The sequence below is a fragment of the Harpia harpyja genome, chromosome Z, assembly GCF_026419915.1.
Source record: "Harpia harpyja isolate bHarHar1 chromosome Z, bHarHar1 primary haplotype, whole genome shotgun sequence".
Classification (NCBI taxonomy): Eukaryota; Metazoa; Chordata; class Aves; order Accipitriformes; family Accipitridae; genus Harpia; species Harpia harpyja.
The window spans coordinates 43,827,635-43,846,492 of record NC_068969.1 but is presented as its reverse complement, the minus strand read 5'-3'; the positions used below and the strand labels follow the sequence as shown (position 1 = coordinate 43,846,492).

Below are 18,858 nucleotides of genomic sequence, written 5' to 3'. Positions count from 1 at the left end.
CAAACTGTGTGAAATATAATTGACTGTAGAATAAGGGAGGTAAGGCTGAAAGTAGCTTCTGGCCTTAAAAATTCACAGGGAGAGAAACGTCATCCTACCTTCCTTGATTTTAAACTGCATAAGGCTGTGCCTGCTGCTTAAAGCAGGAATTCAGAAGCTGATGCTATCCTGTTTCTTTCCTGACAGAAAGTACATCTCTCGGCTCCTTTCCACAGCAGGTAAGCCAAGCCTGCCATCCACATCTTCCTGTTGCCATGACTGACTCCTCTTCCTCTTCTTTTTCAGTGAGGAAGAGAAGACTTGCAGAGTTGAACGGGCCTATTTTTCCCAAGTGCAGAACTGGAGTGTAGTTCTTGATTGTGGGGGTCATTCCTGGTGATCTGTGCTACACTGTGGAAATCTAAGGCAATAAGTGCCTTGACAGAGTATTTGTGGTGCCTCGGTTCTGTTTTATGCACTAACAGTTGAAATTAACTAGTGGCTGTAGTTGAAGATTTTATCCAGTAGGACTGTTGATGTTTTCTGTAGAGTTGGAAACTATTCAAGCCAATTTCATGCAATCTCAGTTTAGAGTACATCCCAGTGTAAAAGTGACTCTTAATTAACCTGGGACCTAATTTTTCTATAAACTTCCTGCACGGTGTTTCATACAGTTAGGATGTGGTATGCATGAGTGAAAGATACAACTGTTCCACACAAATTATAGAAGTATTAAAAAATACTTTATTTTTTTTTTTCCAAATTGATCTCAAGTAACTGCAGAGGAGCAACTAGTTTAACAAGCACTTCTACTATCTGGAAACATGGCTAATTTCAAGAATTGTGAATCACAATTTTTTACCAACATTTGCTGAGTCAGTTAGTGGAGATGCTGTTTCAAATGCGTCCCTGTGTTTCTCAGAAAAAAATTGATCTCTGCCCCCTGGTTAAATGGAACTTAAGGCCACGAATTATAAAAGAGAGTCTCAAAAATTGAGCGGTTTAAGGTGGATTAACATCTTTCTATGCTGTGCATGTCTGAAGAAAACCATCACCTTCAGAGATGTGATGCAAATCCTAACCCCACAGAGATGGCCAAACTAATCAGCAAACCAGAGCCCTCTCCTCTAATCCCCACTCCCTTCAGTTTCCTAATGTTAAAAGCCTGTGTCCAGATAGCCACTGGAAACAAGTCAAATTCTCTCTCTTTGCTGTTTTGTCTAGATGACCATGTCCATTAATTAAATTTTGTTCTGCTAGGGATTGTTTCTTTTACTGCCATCCCCAATGTCTGCATAAATGCAACAATAAATGCTGTGCCATAGAAAAGCTGTTCAGTGAAGTAACCCAATCCTGAACTTACACTGCGTACAGTCCGACAGCTTTTTGTCAGTCGACCACCCATCATCTAGCCTGGGAGGAATTCCCCATAGGCTTGCGTAGCTCCCAGACATGCAGTGGATTGAACCCAGCATTATCCCATTCAAAACTCCTGCTATTAACGTGGGTGGGAGCCTGCTCCGTAAGAAGAGTCTCCCAGCGGAAGCATTGCTATACTGAAGCCTTATTCTTGGTCTGATGACATGTCCTAGAAAACGTTGTTACTTGCTAGAAATCTGTCTGTACATGTCTGTTAAGAGTGAAGTTTTGCAGCCTTTTACACATATTCCAGCAAAAGTCCCACAGAATTCTTCAGAGCTTATGCGCAAATACCACCCATGATTTAGCTCTGGCCGATGAAGCAGAGAAACACTGTACTTTCAGCAATGTGGGAAACATATTTGTTGCTCTTCAAAACTTAATAAAATGCGCCACTGGTGTCAAACAAAATGCTTCACTATAGCTTCTCCCCCCCCACCCCCCAGCAAGTTTCATATCAGAAAATGAAAAGAATACAGAAGAAAAATACTTGAAAACATACTAAAAAAAAACCCCCCAAAACCCCTGGCAGCCAGCCTCCTTCTTCCATATGCACTGCAAAGACTTCAAAATGGTCAACTAAATCATCAAACCACAGACACACAGTTTCAGCTGAGCCATCCACTCAGATTTGCATGGTATGGGCTCAGCTCTTCCATTGGCTTCAGAAGAACATAAATGCATCTTATCCTGGGAAATCCTGATGGTACTAAGAAACCCAGACACACAAGGAGATGCATCTGCAGAGCAGGGAGCATTACCATGGATACTACAACAACATTTTTTCCTGAAAGAAAAAAAACCAAAAACGGAAGAACCTTGTCCTGTGTTTCACTGTAGCAGCATCCAAATTAACAATGCAGCCCAAAGGTGTATTAAGCTGGCAGGATCACTCCATGGTCCTCAGTTGATCCTTATATATAGAGCTGCTTTACTGAAAGATGCATGCGAGAGCTGTCGAGCAGCGGCAGGCTGTGCCGAGAGGCATCAGGCCTTGTGGTGAAAGACATCAAGCTGTGCAGCAATGGAGATGATACAAAATGGTGATATTTAGGAGCAAATGGATCACTGTTTGTCCCAGCAGCTCTCCAGGAAAAGAAGAAAAAGCCATCTGCTCACTGCAGCATCTGGCAGTCACAGCCAATCCTGCTTAACTCTCACCTCTCCTGGAGCTAACTTGCCTTCTCTCAAGCATTATCACTGAGGTGCCTGGATCCCACCACACAGCATTTCACGTGGCAAGTCCTTATTTGTATTAATCTGATGAAACTAATCCAGAAGCCAGGATACAGAAGCTGCTCGTGGGCTAACATGCAAGAGAGAGGTTAAAGATGTCTCTCAACCTCCTCTCTGCAGCAGAGGGAACCTGGCTTTATGGGCCTCCCCCTGTACATCTCAAACCCTTCTCCTCCCTTGCCTTAGTGCAGCAAGGACCAAAAGAAGCCCCATGGCTCCCCTCTGCCTTTGATGTAGAATGTCCAGCTGCCAGGAGCTCTCAGGACAATTGTACCTTGTAGCCAGGTATACCACATGGCAGACAGCTAGCGAGGTTTCAGCATTTACCTCTGCAGAATTAAGCACCTCCAATATAACAGGTGAAGTGTATTTATGCAGTACTTTTTAAAAATTACAATGGAAACACTAAAGGTTATTTATCATCATAGGAGTTTCAGAAGTTTACATATAAAATATAATTGTTGCCATTCTGTACTGGCAAGTGATACAGAAACAGCCTTCCAAATAGATTACAGTGTTCCAGACTTGCTGATAGACTGAATTATAAAATTGTGTTCTTTTTAGCCTAATACATGAAGAAAAGAGCATAATATGCAAGTTGGGGCGCTCCTGTCAGTGCTCTAGACCAGGCCTGCAAGTAGAGCTTGCATGTTTTTCCAGAAATATTCCAGTCCTCAAAAGCACAGAGGTTAACTGGCCAGCAAAGCTTGGGAGGCAAGATGCCAGGGGACCATGGGTACTGCTTAGACTTCTGCTGAAGATGTCTACTGATAGGAATTTTCCAATTTCTTCTCCAGTACAGACTGTGCACAGATTGACTATTAAATACCATCCTAGAAAGCTTCCCAAAGGAGACATTCATAAGCTCCCAAGTTTTGCTTCATGAAAGGAACAGTCATAAAGACAGTTGATGAACCCTTGATTTCATGGTAGCAATACTGGAAGTAAGAAGAAATGTTTGCCGTGGCTTTAATGGAACCAATACCCATGGCCTTAAGTTGCTAGTCAAGCCAACAATGAGGCCTTGCTGAATTCATAGCACTGTGGGAGAAAGTTACAATCTATATGAAAATAACATTGCCCTAGCTGTCATTAAGCAACTGCAGAAACCTGAGTAAACTGTTTTCTTGCTTTTAAAAGCAGTTGCTAGTAAAAACCCCCAACAAACCAGTATTTTGATTTCCTAATGACTAACTACTATTTAGTACCAAGAATGAGAGTAAGTTTCAAAGACATTTTTCAGTCAAGACACATCTTCTACACCATTTATAAAACCTTTTTGTACATTCTGCAGCATCAGGCACAGAAAGCAGCAGGTGGAGAAGTTCTTTGAGTTCATATGCTGTGGATCCCTTCAAATTCAAAGACAATTTCTCCACTAAGAGGAGCTGGAAATTGCATAAACATCTCACAGCTTTTGAAAAACTCCACCCATGTTTACAAAGCACAAATGCTGCCCAAATCTTGAATTATTTAACTTGGGTAAAGGACTTTGCAATCCCCTTATAGCTGTTGCTGACATTTATGCACACATCAGTATCACTTCCAGTGCCATAATGCTGGTATTTTGACAGTCTCTGTGCTCCCCTCTCTGTGTGTCTGTTTCAACATGCTTCAAGCTGTTGGTTTTTTTGTAGTGCAAGCAGAGCTGAGCCCTGGATATTTCATGGACAAGTTGAGGGAAACAACAGTTCCTGGGGAGACAGAGCATTGGAATAAGGATTACTTTTGCCATTCATCCTACAGGTCACACACAACAAGTATGTCTGGGCAGACAGTATCTGTGGGCCTTTGCTCCAGTTACAAGAGGGGTCACTTCAGCCTGGCCTTTGGCCAGTTTTACACAGAAATCAGTGACTTCAGGTAACTACCCCTTGCTTCTCACTGGCATAAAGTAAGAGATGCAGGCAGTTGGCATGTATGTCGAAAATATCTTCAGCTCTAATCTGGTCATGTACCCACACGCAACTGATCTATCTGCTGTTTTCACACCCTAGCACTAGCTATTGAAGCAAATACGTGATCAATGGAGAGACTGTACAGATCGATCTCTGTGCAGGAGGAAAAGAATGGAATTGTTCTTATGTCCCTTCAGTTTCTTTCAAATTGTGAGCAGCTGTGTCCCACCGCACATACTCTGCTTCAAAATCCCCACGGCAGAGGCCATGCTACAAGACTGTAGCCAGGGAGAGGAATCCTGGAGTGCTGGTGATGGGTTTGGGCAGTCTGGTAATTCACAGTCAAGTAATGGATGGTTTTCAGGGCATACTCTAGGCTTTAAGGCAGTGTATGAACAAGACTTTCCAAGCCAACACATTTTCATGATTCCCAAACCTAACTGAATAGCAGATAGGGATCTGGTTATAGAGCCCTTGGCATTAGCACCTGTCAGATTAGCTAATGAAACAGCTTAATCTTTTCCTGCATCCAGCATTCTTCGCGAGACACGTTCAATAGGTACCCTTGGCCGTCTCCTTGTACATTCACATTCCTCCTTAAGTGTCTGTCCTGAAGCCCTTGAAGTCACCTTGAGTTCTTTCTCTTGACAAACAGGACAGCAAGCTGTAAGACCTTTGTTGTGACAACTTGGACATGTCAGGACAAGCTGCCGGCAGTGCTGGCTGGAACAAAGTTTATACTGGTCCCACAGTGTCCCACAGTATCTGCATGCTGGAGGGAGGAGGAAAAGAGAAAGTTAACATTCACATTGCCCCATCTGTCCCCCTTGCAGAGGGTTCTCCATGGCACCACGGGGCTGCAAACTCTCATTTAAGTGGCTATCTATTGTCTTCCAGGTTTTTAAGTCCTGCTTTAGCTTGATCTTCTAGAACCTATCTAATTTTTAAACTTCTCGTTTTTATGTAAAAAACTTAGGATGGCTGTCTCTCAGGAAAAGGAAAAAGTGCTCACTCTAGTTCAGATTAGACAGATTTAAAGATTCTTGCTGCCAAGAGAAGAAGAAAGATATGCTGGTGGTAATCAAGCCAGTACGCAGAAACGTTACCTGCTGGGGAAGGGGGTGCCATGGGGCTTCCTTCCACCTAAAAGCAATGGCTTGAAGTCCTTCCACAACATCAGATGGGTTTTAACCCTTTAACTGAAAGCTACAGCCCAGTTTAGCTGTACCATCAAGAAGGTGCATACCCCAACACTTCCACTTGAAACTTCTGTAGGGATGGCTGTGATGTGTTCTGTTGTGTGATCTGTTTCTACACCAAGCCAGGCACCTTCAAGATGTATATGGTAATTGCACAGAAGGAATGGGACATTATGCTCAAAAAGTCACCCACTCAGAGAAAAACCAGCACTGCTTCCTAAAAAAGGCTAGAGCCAAATTCCATCTATTTGTACCTGGCAACTGAGAAAAAGAAAACAGGTATTTAATTTGCAGTATCTGAAAAGCGACCCCAGCCAGAAGACCAGGCAATGTTCTTAACTTCAACCAGAGGTCACTGAAAATTCTACAGGCTACAGAAACTTTTAAAGCATGAAAATAACAAAGTGCTGTAGAGCTCAGTGCCACCACTCTCCCAGTGCCTGGCAGCCTGTGCTGATGTTCTGTGAGATTACTGGAGCAAAGAAAAGCTGACAGCAGGAGAACTATTTAACGCTTCAGTCACTTGGCCTACCACAGTCTGATCAGCACTGTGGGCAACAAGTGGGTAACACAGCAGTACTGCTTGACATACATCTCCATAGCTGCAGATGGCTCATAACAGCAGCTGTCCTGCCGGGGATGCTTTCTGTTACTGCTCCACTTTGAGGGAACTCTGTTTAGTGACCCTCTTTTCTCTCACTTCTGTTTTATGTGTTAAAGCCATAGAGTTGATAATCATCATGAAAAGTGACAGCACTAAAAGATCAAAGCGAGTATGAGGAAGAACTACACAGACCAGTTTGGCTGCCCCTATCCTGCACATCTCTGTGGAAACGATTGAAATAGCTTCCCAGCCTTCTGCACTTATATCATCTAGTCCTACCTGAGATGATATCTTCATTGGAACAAATGGCGTAGCGATCATCAAATACAAACAGCTTCCCCCTGTAGAATCCATCTGGAAACTCTTCCAGGTACTTGTGAATTCCACCTTTTAGCTGGTAAACCTCTCTGCACACTGCCTGTTTAAAGCATATTAGCAGAAAAGCTGAAGGAGACAGCAGCAGTGGTGGTGTGCCAGAGTTCCCAAAGCAAATGTCAACACCCGGTGTCAACGAAAAGCAGCAGCTTCCCAGTGACCATCAGATGGTCCACCACCAACTCTAGGCAGTGCCACCAGGGATTACTGGGCAGATCCACAATGCTGGCTTGTTGACATGAACCCAAATGTGCATTTAATCTTACAGCCAAAAAAAAGCTGGTAACCTCCTCAGCTGAGGGAGGTTTGCTGCATCACAGATCAAATGCTTTTGAACCTCTGTGAACCTCTGCTTATTCTGGTTTTATGTAGTGAGCTTTTGGCAGGAGCAGAATTTCTCAGGGTTCACATTGGTGCAGCAGAGAAAAAAAAAAATCAGGGTTTAAATCTCTGGAGAACATATATGTGTGCTGTTCCCTTCCTCTTTGAGAGAAGGATCCAGGAGAATAGTGGGATGGAAAGCACAATTAGAACAACCCAGCGTGCTGGATTTAATTCCACAACACTGGGAAAGCACTGACCACTCTGAGATGCTCAAGCTGTGCAGTAATGACCACAGAGCATAACCTAGACAGAGCTTGTAGAAACACTGCAGAATGCTCTCAAGCCCTCCTAAAACACCGCTACAGTGGGTAGGTAGGGCAGACTTACAAATACCTCTTCTCAGCAAATGGATTATATAATTATTTTCAGAGAGCAATCTCTGCTGTGACACTAGTCCACGCAGATCATCCTGAGCTGCATGAAACTACCCATGTCCTTGACAGACAGCATGAGGCAAGCGTGCATCAGAGAAAGTTATCTCCCCACCTGCTCATTGAGCAGTTTGTGCTCAATAAGAATTTATCGGCAAAAGACAGCTGCCGTTAAAGCAGTCTCAACTCCCTGACACTTGGGCCCTCAGAATGACATCTCACCTTGCTCCGTAGGTAAGCAGAGCCTCTTTCACAACGAATCCCTCCCGTGCAGTACATCAGGACACGCTTGTCTTTAAAAAGCTCCAGGTTTTCATCTATGTAGCTGGGAAAATAGCTGAACTTCCTGATATCTGGAGCCAGACAGCCCTGGAAATGTCCCTGCAATAACAACAGATGGCCATACGACTGGTTACAAGCAGTCTTACATGGTAAGGTCTGTGCCTCGAACTAGAGGAAGTAACAAATCTTTGGGCCAGAACACTCAGATCACTGCAGCTGCTTTAGGCAGTTTGTCAGCTGCATTTAAGCATCAAAATACCTGTTAAAATCTGTAAGAGGATTCTGGACACAGTTTCTCTCCTCATCCAAACATAAAAGAGGGAGGTAATAAAACAGAACTGTCAGAGAGAGGATGGGCTACAACAGTGCAGGAGGGCTGGTAGGTGTTAGAGCAGGATGTCCCTATTCTTTTTGACATATGGGACAAGGCAAAAATGCTGGAAAACATCCTTACAAATTACGCTACTTCTACCTCAGACTGTATCATATTCACTGCTAATGTTGTATGGACCACTTTGTCTTCTTCCTGCCCCAAGCTGTATAAGCACTTAGTCGGGCAGGTTCCATGCTAAGTCGCTGAGCAGGTCCTCTGCTGCTTGTGTCTAATACTCATTACTAAACCTGAACTTTGTACATATTACAGTCAATCTGGAATATGGAATCTCTTCTTTCAATAAGGTTACACCCTCACAATGTGAAATGCTTCCCCCCAGCACCTGTAACACACTGCAAGAAGCAGGCAAACAATACTTACTATTTTACTTTCATAGAAGTTCCTACAGTCCAGCAAGACGGTATCACTTTGTCCTTGACTGGCCTGAGACAAATACTGTTCTACTTCTCTATGAAATTCCTGAGGGGATAAATGGATTCCTTTAACCAAAAAAAAAAAAAAAAAAAAAAAGAAAAAAAAAAGGAAAAAAAGGGAAAAAAAAGAAAAATAAGAGAAAGAAGTGAGAAGCAGAACTACAAAACAATGTTACGTATGATCTCACTGATCCAGATTCTTCTCAGATTTCCAAACAAAAATTTTCTGTGACAGTTCACAGACTTTTAATCCCAACTCAACCAGCCAAGTTTATCCACGTTTGGCTTCCTACTGGCAAATGAAAGAAAACACAACACTGTTCCACATGACAGAAGCAGCAGCAGACAGGCGCCTGTCTCTATGATCTTTGTTATGTCCCCCTGGCAACTCTTACAGTTGTGAAAGAAAGAGTGAAAAATATTTCCCTTCCCTTTGCTCATCTTTCATTACATTTGGAGGTGCAGAAGCAACAAAAATGCAATTTTTTCAATTAAACTCTTCTCTGTTGATAAAAATGGAGAATTTCCATAAGCATTTATTACTTTCAGTACAACTTCAATTTACATAAAGTTTCTCAGCTTTCAGGTTGCTCAGGACTTAGGACTCCCAACCTACTGAGAAACAAAAAACCTCCCCCACCAAAATCCCTTACCTTATTAAAAAAATAACCCTACAGGCAACCTGCCAGAGTAGTGGGAACCATCTTCACAAAACATCATAAAATAGGAGGATAAAAGAAAAAAAAGGAAATAAATATCCAAACATACATCCCACAAACTGCCAAAAAATGGGGAAAAAACCCCAATCCTCTACCAAAACCACAAAAAGATGCTGTTGAAATTTACCACCAACAAAATCTCTTCGAGGTAAAAAGAGCCCCAAACTGCTCTGTTAATTGCTATTTGCTGTGCTCCTGCTTACCACCTACATAACTGTCCTCATAGCAGATGCATAGCCAGTAACATCTTATTGGGCATAATCCATATGAAGCAGCTACGCAGCCTGTGTTACCAGGGTGGCATGAACCTGATGCAGAACTTCGCTCTGCTTTAGTGTAAAAGGCAGAAGCATGGCTGTTAACTTCAACAGAAGTAAAGCCAAGTCAGCAGTCCCTAATACAGGAACACGTATATACTCAACTGTAAGCTTCAGCGGGATTCTAGCCTTTTCTAAAAAAAACTCTCAGCATCCACAGCACCAGAATGCACTGGATCCACAAGAAGACTCCATGGAAAGCTCTTCCTATACAGCTTGGTACTTACTGCAAGCTAACTACAGTGGGAGAGCATTGGAGCTCTTTATATGGTATCATTTCTGAGCAGTCTCAAGCACCTGCAGAATATTTAGAACAAATACGAATATATTCAAGCATTGAAATGTCTTTCCTAACCATCATACATAGTTTCACCTTACATCTGCCTTTAGCAGGTGTCCAATGACTTACTCCCTGACTAAAGCACAAGATATGTCCCTACTCCAAACCAAGGTAACTGCTTGATGTCATTTGAACTATTACTGTTTGCCACAAACCAGAAAGTTAATTCTAAAGTTTTTTGAGGCAGCTGAACACTTAGCAACCCAAAATCTGGGCCAGCAAATTCCCTGCACCAGTAACTTTTGACTACCAATAAGAATTCAATTTCTGTATCTACTTCTCCTGGGTCCTGGCCACTATGCAGAAGGACATTATTTTGATGAAGGTACTTTATTCTTCACTTACCTCTCACTTGGGGGAGAGGCTTTATTTTTCATTAAATCAACTTACCAGTTTCTTTATAAGACACTATCTTTGGATCAATGCCCATAGGTACAATTTCTTTGAATACTCCAACTCGAAGGTCTGGGAAACAGTGAGCTCCTCCTGCACTGCTCTAGGAAATGAAACACAAAACCAATCCACTAAAATTTGCCAGGTGTCAAGATTGAAATTACCCACTCACTTTAATTTCTACAGCTCACTAGAATACGAAAGTGTCTCAGTGGCTGAGGGAAAGAAATGTCTCTCCTGCTGAAATCCACACTCTAAATCCTGAGGTTTAGGCAGTGGACCCCTACTGCAACCTGGCAGACAGGTGTCTTAGGCCTAATGACTACTCTGCAGGAGAGACAGGCACCACTTGGCATGAGGTGTGGAGTCACCGAGGAGTGAGAAGGAGGACATGTCTTAGTCAGAAACAATGTCACTAGCACCTGTCATGAGAAAGTCAAGGCCCCTACAGAGCATGCTGACCCTGACAGGAATATTAAATAACCTCCAGTAATGGATCCTGTTGACACATCTGGGCCCTGCAGTTCTCTTCAGCCCCTCTGATGCCCAACGCAAGGACAGCTAGGCCTGCAGTCATGGCACGTGAGATGAAAACTGCAGCAGTTCATGGGTATGAAAGAGACACATGGAAGGTCAGCCAGGCTCAAGATTTGTCAACAGTGGCGTCTGATACCCCCAGCCCCTCCCAAACTCAAGAGCAGGATTTCCCCTTTGGAGGTCTCGGCAAGCCCTTTTTGGTAGGCACCCCCACTGCAGGCGACAGGAAGTGAGAATTTCTGCAGGGCTGAGCCTCAAACATGGCTTAGACACTACCAAGCATATAAACACTCGAAGAAAAGTGCAGTGCTGTGGCACTTGTCCCAGCTATCACGGAAATGAGTCTGCAGCACCTACAGTGGCCACTGAATATTTTCATAGCCCCACGCACAATTTTCACTCCTCTATGCCCACGTCTTCACGGCACAGGGATCTGAAACCCCCACTTACTTGGGTATACAGCATGCAGAGGAACTGTGAGACAGAAAATACCACCATGTACTAATGCATGAATGTTGATGCCCAGAGAGATCACGCAGGGTTGGAGGTTTTACCAAGGTTAAGGAAAAATTCCATCCCTGTTCTGTTTTTGCATCCACACATGACTGTAACTAACAGATCACATTTACTCTTGAAATTCAGCCAAGCACAACAGACAGTTAAAAAGCTAAGACTGAATCAGCACTGCAGCTCTACATGGGATTTGAGTTTCAGAAGTTTCACTAACTCCTTCTATCTAGATATTTATCGAAAAAAAAATAAAACTGTGTGGAAAAGAAAAATGCTATAAAAGCAGCAGCTTTCCTTCCTCACAGAGAAACCAGTACCTACAGTGCTGGGGCAGCAAAAGCCTACCAGAATGCCATACGGTACCAGCCACAGCTGCCATCACCATCTGAAAACAGCAATCAGCACATATGCTCAGGCTCAAGCAGAAGTTAGCACCTCACTCTCCTTCCAGTCAGGCACTAACTGGAGTAGGAAGAAACCTCTTGACTCTGGCTGTGTATTCTCTCTAGAAGACATCCAATTCATGGAACTGAGAGTGCACCTATATGGACACCAAAGCCCACGTGAACCTCAACCAGTAGGCTAGGGAAGGATCTCAAATCAGCGTTAAGAGGAGACTGTGGGAATACTCTGCTTGGGTAAGTGTACGTTGTGATGCCTTGGTTTTCGCAGTCGGGTTGGAGTAAATGCTTGTTGAAGAATGGTGGGGCTGAAGCACACTCCCTCATTCACCTGTATGGGGGGCTTTGCAGCTGTACCCATAGCTGCCAAAGCTCGTAGCAGCTGCTATCACTGCTCATGATAACTGCTACTGCTGGTGAAAACCAGCAGAGATAACAAAGCAAGGTTAGGAACCCTTGGCTTAGATCAGTGCTGGGAGAGCAGAACTGCTAGAGCAGAAGTAATACTACCAAGAAGCAATGTGCTTATTTCTCAGAAATTAAATGTCCTGCATTAACAATGTCCATGTAGAAATTATTTTTTCATACCTTGAAATCCTCTTGACACAAAATGTCTTTGAACAGAGGCTGGGAAAGCATAACTTCAATGTAGAGACTGGTAGCTACTTTGCTTCCACCAACTGTCCCGTTAATCCCTTCTGAAGCAACTCGTACCTAGAAGGCAAGAGGACAAACCAGGGCTAACGCTTAGTAACAGCAAAAACAGACCACAGTGAAATTAGCAAAATATGACGGGGTTACAAAAGGCAGACACAGAAATATGTTCAGAAAAGAGACTACTGAGGAAGGAAGGAAAAGATGGTTATACTGAAGTTGACCATAAAAAAGACAGTAAATAAAATAGGAATAAACCCCCAGTAATCACTTTTGAGCCATTTCAAAAGAATGACATCAAGACAGTCAGAAAAGTTTGTGCAATAAACAGAGAAATGCTAACTGGTTAACAGGCAAATCCTGCAGTCAGCATTAACATTCCCACTGGAAGTCTGCCTCAGGAAGAACAATGGGATTGTGCCCAATGACTCACACAGCTAAACGGAAAATGTGAATATGCATAATATTGCATGTAATATTAAATTCAGTGCGAGTCATTTTATCTCCAGCACTGACAAATGAACAAAAACTCAGAAGTGGTGAAAAAAAAAAAAAAATTTGAATATAAAAGGCAAGGAAAAAAGCAACTGGTTGAGAAGGCAAATGCTGCACCTGTCTTGGAGATGGAAAAAAAAAAATTAAAAATTGAGAAAAATACCAACCACCAGACAAGACAGCTGAGCAAATAAAGAAGTGACTGCATCAGGACATTTCACCCCCAGACCTATACTGACGTAGAACAGGGAAGGCGCCTACCATTGGCAGAGAAAAAGAAGCTACTTGGGAAGACAAGTCAAAGGTAAGAGTAGTCTCCTGCTCCAGGCTGCCCTCTTGAAAAATCCTTCTCCCCACAGACAGCCTAGGAACATCAGCTTCGTGAGGCTAAAATTCACCTTTGCCCACAACCTCAAAAGGCCAGTTAGATGAGCCAACTCACCTCCTTGGTCAGTCTGCCAGGAATGAAAAGAACAAAGATGCTGTGCAGGAATGAGCATTGCTATCTTATGGTGTGGTCTAAGGTGTCAGTTGCTCTCATCTCATTCCTGACAGTATGAATTACAGCTTGGTGGAGTGGTTCTGACTGGAGGACCATTGCGCACTGAGGAGTTAGTGATACACATAACAGTTAACCGGAGCAAGTCCAGACCCATGCTGCACAGCACTGCACCTGAAGCCTGGCCTTCAGGCTGCATTGTACTGCACATATCCTCTAGCCACAGGACAAACCCAGCCCAATAATCCCAAGAGACGTGCCTCCACACAGCTCCCTGTTGATACCAGTGATTATGCCACTTGCGTGTCCTTGCTTTTATCTAAAAGTGCATCAAGAGGTTCTCATGTGAATAGCCTTTCTGTTTGACAGTCTGAGTTATGAAAAGATTTGTTTTCCTGTAAAAAAAAAAAATAATCTTTAACAGTTAAAATAACGGAAATGGGGTAACCCTTGCAAGGACAAGGTCTGCACAGTGTGCTGTGTGGATCAGAGGCTCGCTCAATGCTGCATGACTCAGGGTTCCCAGCATCGAAAGGGATCTAAGATTATCTGTATTAATTTCTTTTTCTTTGTAGCATTAGCCCTTAAATAGCATTTTAAATGATACTTCACAGAGTCTGAGTGCCTTTCTTAATGGGATCATAACAGACTAGCACCTTCTGGTGCAAAACACTTGGTTCTCCACAAGCCCCATCATCCTGCACTAAGCAAAGAAGATGGGTTTTTGTTAAGAATACAACCATTGCTTAAAACCTTACCTTGCCAGTGAGATGCAGATGCTGGCACAGAGCCTTTTGCCAAGCACAAAGTTTCTCTGGATCCTTCACCTCACAGTAACAGTAATACAGAAGTACTTCTCCCACCTTGCTGTCCATAGCATGGCAAAGATGAACAAATAGGAAAAGAATGTTAGGGTTGAAAGCACAAAAATGTACTATTAGGAGTAACCATTCAAAAAGCAGACAATTTTTTTCTGGCAGATGCGGGGAGAAAAACAAAACCACAAACAAACTTTGGAGGTATTAGCACTGCTGGGTTTGATTTATTTCAAAGAGAAAAAACATGAACTAAAAAAAGCTCCCACATTCCTAGTTCTTGGGACTGGTTACAAAATGAACTCATCTGTGCTGCATGGGACATCTCTGCCAGTGGCCTATCGTGTGCTCACTCAAGTTTCTCTCACACAGGGCACAAGAACTGCTGGCTTCTGTGCACGCAAGTGTCCCATTAAATGCTTAATTTGACAAACTTGCACTTGAAAATTCAAGTGCTTGAGCCATCTGAATTTAAAAAGCTAAAATTTTCAGTGAGATTGTGTGTGCTGGCATTCCGAGCAGCACAAGCCGAACTCTCTCACAGTCAGAAACATTTTTGTGAACCTACTCGTTCATAACTAACGAGCCCTTAAGGTACTCAAACAAGCAGAGAAAAGGGACCTGCGCCAAGCATACCCTGCTGTTCTGCTCTTTTCTGTTATGGTCCTTCCTTACTCATAGATCTAAGCCACTGTGTATGTCCTCGTTTCAGCTGGCATAGAATTATTTTTCTTCCTCGTAGCTGGTATAGTGCTATGTTTTGGATTCAGTATGAGAAGAACGTCGATAACACACGGCTGTTTTCAGTTGTTGCTAAGTAGTGTTTATACTAAGTCAGGGATTTTTCAGCTTCTCATGGCCAGCCAGCAAGAAGGCTGGAGGGGCACAAGAAGCTGGGAGGAGAGACAGCCAGCCAGGACACCTGACCCTAACTGGCCAAAGGGGTATTCCAGACCATGTGATGTCATGCCCAGTGTATAAGCTGGGGAGAACTGGCCTGGGGGGGATCACTGCTCGGGAACTAACTGGGCATCGTTTGGCGGGTGTTGAGCAATTGCATTGTGCATCACTTGTTTTGTATGTTCTAATCCTTTTATTATTATTATTGTCATTTTATTATTGTTATTATTATCACTATTATTTTCTCCCTTTCTGTTCTATTAAACTGTCTTTATCTCAACCCACAAGGTTTACTTTTTTTGTCCCGCTTCTCTCCCCCATCCCACTAGGTGGGTGGGGGGGAAGTGAGCGAGCGACTGCATGGTGCTTAGTTGCTGGCTGGGGTTAAACCACGACAGAGTAACACCTGTACAGGTCTGCTTTAACAATGTGGGATGACAATGTACAGGTCTGATACTTCCATCCTCTGAAGTTCCCACCTTCGCCATCCAAAAATGCAGCGTATCTATTTCTTTATCGGCACAGCGGTAATTTGCATGTTTTGTACAGGCGTGAGCAGTTGTGAAAGGAATTCAAATAAACCGAGCGACTCCTGGAGGGTACCTACACCTGTTGATCTAATGACGTATCTCAGGAAGGTATCCGAAGCATTGGAAGATCTAAACAAATACCAGGGAAGACTCTTTCTGTATCTTGAAGTGTTGCTTGACTGAACTTCATAAAAAGAAAAAGCAGTCCTGGCAGAAGACCGTGTGAAGCCTAGGCAGCCCAGCAACTCCCCTGCCAGTACCAGGCCTCCAAACCGCTGCGGGACTTCTTCTTACCTTGTCAGGTCATCATAGCTAACACAGCTTGTGTCCGGGAGCATGCAGGTGATCTCAGGAGTGCTACAAGAGCGCCCGTTCAGCCCGTCCGCATCGCCCACCGGCACCGGGCCGCCCGAGGGGCTCGCTTCAGCAGCTGCCTGCTTTGCAGGCAGCCCTGCCTGCTGCCCGGCGTCAGTCGTCAGCCCCGCCTGCCGCCCGATGTCTCCGGCGTGCTGCAGAGCCACATGCCTGTGAATGCCGGGGAGCTCTTCAAACGCCTGCCGGCAGCACCGCCACCGCACGCCCTCTCCGCCGGCGGGACACCGGCCTGCGGCCGGCACCTCCTTTGCTTTAACGAACAGCGAGAAGGCCTGAAACGCACCACAAAGGCCACCCGTTACCAGCGCTCCCCGCTGCTCCTGCTGCTGCTGCTGCTGCCGCCGCTGCTGCTGCCCGGGACACCCCCCTGCCCCGGGCCGGGAGGCCGACCCCGAGGTCCGCCGGGCACCCGCCGCCGCCAGCCCACCCAGGGAGACACCGGCCCCGCTCCCCGCGGGCCTCGCGCCGCGGCGGCACGCGGACCCGGGCGCCCGGCACCGACCCACCTTCCTCCGGGCGAAGGCGCGCTGCTTCCTGCCGGCGACCGCCTCGGCCGCCGCGCTGCCCCGCGGCGACCCCGCGCCGGGCGGCGGCGCCGCCTCGCCCGGCACCATCTCCGCCTCAGGCAGGCGGCCGGCCGGAGCCCCGGAGCGCGGGCAGCGGAACGACCGGGAAACGCCCGCTTCCCTCTGCGCGCCCGTCCCGCCCGGCACCACGACCCCCGACGTCACCCGCGCCGGCGCGCGCTCCGCAGAGCGGCGAGCGCAGAGGCGCCGCGCGGCGCGCCCTTCGCCCCGGAAGCAGAGGGGCGGCGGGGCGGAAGCTGGTCGGCGGAAGGACCGCGCTCCCCTCTGGCCCGCGCGAGGCGTCCCGGCTCGGCGCGGCCGCCGCTTCCCCCCCCGCGCCCCCCCGCCATGTCGCGACGGCGGCACAGCGACGACAGCGACGGTGAGCGCCGCGGCAGCCCTCCCGCCGCCGCGCCGCACCTCCTCTCCTCTCTTCTCCTCCCCTCTCCTCCCACCCCGTCTTCTTCCCCCCACATCCCCACCCGCGGCCCCCGCAGGTGGCGGGGGCGGTGCGGGCCGGACCGGACCGTCCCGCCGCGGGAGGAGGGGGTTGGGCGGGATGGAGGTGGGCCGGGGCGGGGGCTCTCCGCCGGTAACGGTGTGCTCGGTGTGTTGGAGCAGGGCAGCCCCACAAGAGGCGGAGGACGTCTGAGCCGTCGGAGATCGAGGAGAGGCTCGAGTCGCTCATTTGCAGGGTGGGAGAGAAGGTAGGCGGGCCGCGCCGGGGCCGGGGCCGGGGCCCGGGACTGGGTAGGGGCCGGAGCCGGGGGCAGGGCCAGGGCCAGGGCCAGGCCGGGGCCTCCTCGGGGCCCGGGCAGCAGCTCGAGAAAGCTGAAGTGGCTTGTTTTTTGTTTTTTTTTTACTTATCTGTGTGTTGTGTGTTAGCGGTTAATCTGTGCTAACCGCCCAAAAAGAAAATACTTTTTTTTCATGAGATAGTGGGAAAGTTGTCAGCTTTTGTAAAATGGGCAAGTGCTTAATCAGGAGTGTTTTCTCTTCCAAGCAATGATAAACAGCCAGCTAATAGTTATGACTTTGCATCTGCGGATGTTGTTGCTGGTTCCAGTCTGCCAAGCATACTTGGTCTGCCTGTGGCACGCGTTTCAAGTCCTGGCAGGATTTGAGACTAATAGAAAGGCAGGTGAAAGGATAAGGACAAAAAGGGTGGTGCACTGAAAAACAAGTCGTGAAGGTGTTTCATGTCATGCTATGTCATTAATCAAGGCTCAATCACCTTACCAAGATGTCTCTGAGGCAGTGTTAGATCTTGCATCCCAGGGGAGCACTGGGGTTCCTTGAGGGGGACGTGCAGCTCTTCTAAGGAGCAGCTGCTGCTTCTTTCAGGCAAGTGAGAATGGTTCTTTACTGCTAACAGAACTGAATCGTTGCTCTGAAAAAGGAGGTGACGTAAAAGGATGCTCTTACCCAACTTCCTTGTCTTCCACGTGAGAGTCGGGGTCTGGTTCGTATTGCCTGGTTGATGATGAAACTTTTTTTTATATTTTTATTTTAGAGTAATTCATCTTTGGAGAGCAACTTGGAGGGCCTAGCTGGTGTTTTGGAAGCTGATCTGCCAAATTACAAAAGCAAGATATTAAGAATACTATGTACTGTGTATGTATGCAGGAGGTCTGGGAATCTGGGAGGTGCTTCTCTGGGCATAAGTTTATGTGTTTAAGGTAGTTTAAATGCCAAGAATGGCTTTAGTTCCCAAGTGCTGTTATAGCGTAGAGTTTGTTTTACTACAAACAAAAGAAATAGCGGAATAAGCTTGGTATGTACTAGGTGTAATTCAAGGAAAATACCTCTTTACTTTGCTTTGACTTGAAATGTGTACAAAGGTTCAAAGCAGATAGAAGAAACCTCAGAGCTGCTCTTCGGTAGCAATGCAAACACAGTGATGCTGGGCAATATCCTCTTTCCCAATGAAATGCGCAAGAGCACCGAAGCTGTTGGCTGCTAACAATTATTTAGTCTTATTATTTGTGCTGTTTTTTCATTGCCTGTTCCTCTTCTCTGGCAATGAGATGCTCCTGTCTTTGTAAGCCCATTTGCTAGAGGAGGGGAGCTGGGAACGTGAAGAGCTGAAAGCGGGCTCTCCACTGGCTGACAGCTCTCCTTCCTCTCCCTAGCGAAGTGCAGGAGCAGAGGTGCCCTGTGTCAGGGTCACTGAGCGGTGTCTGAGGGAGGGGTTATGCAGGGTCTGTGGTGGTAAGTAGAAGTATGAAGGAGGGGTGTGGTGAAGAGGATGAG

General features: G+C 46.0%; 3 protein-coding genes across 11 annotated transcripts in view; 2 read left to right on the top strand and 1 right to left on the bottom strand.

Moving 5' to 3' along the window:
• TMOD1 (tropomodulin 1) overlaps positions 1-1,236 on the top strand; it is a 30,225-nt gene extending 28,989 nt beyond the window's left edge. For all 8 annotated transcript variants that reach the window (XM_052777231.1, XM_052777234.1, XM_052777236.1 and 5 more), the window contains one exon: positions 286-1,236. In XM_052777231.1, coding sequence (XP_052633191.1) covers positions 286-350 — 65 coding nt within the window. In that variant the 3' untranslated portion in view covers positions 351-1,236. The remainder of the gene's footprint in view (positions 1-285) is intronic.
• Positions 1,187-16,653, bottom strand: TSTD2 (thiosulfate sulfurtransferase like domain containing 2). Its single transcript, XM_052777227.1, has 9 exons — positions 16,546-16,653; positions 15,959-16,311; positions 14,178-14,286; positions 12,360-12,485; positions 10,321-10,426; positions 8,502-8,620; positions 7,688-7,846; positions 6,615-6,753; positions 1,187-5,304 (listed from the first exon to the last, which is right to left on the bottom strand). Exons 1-9 carry the CDS (start codon positions 16,651-16,653, stop codon positions 5,045-5,047), a joined length of 1,479 nt encoding a protein of 492 aa, XP_052633187.1. The 3' UTR covers positions 1,187-5,044.
• Positions 16,654-16,854: 201 nt separating this feature from the next.
• NCBP1 (nuclear cap binding protein subunit 1) overlaps positions 16,855-18,858 on the top strand; it is a 32,780-nt gene continuing 30,776 nt past the window's right edge. The window contains exons 1-3 of one of the 2 annotated variants that reach the window (XR_008233515.1): positions 16,855-16,987; positions 17,227-17,312; positions 18,119-18,219. Coding sequence is in view for 1 of the 2 variants with exons in the window: in XM_052777226.1 (XP_052633186.1) it covers positions 16,954-16,987; positions 17,227-17,312; positions 18,119-18,219 (221 nt within the window). In the remaining variant the exon portion in view is untranslated. The remainder of the gene's footprint in view (positions 16,988-17,226; positions 17,313-18,118; positions 18,220-18,858) is intronic. The other variant, XM_052777226.1, reaches the window with a different exon arrangement.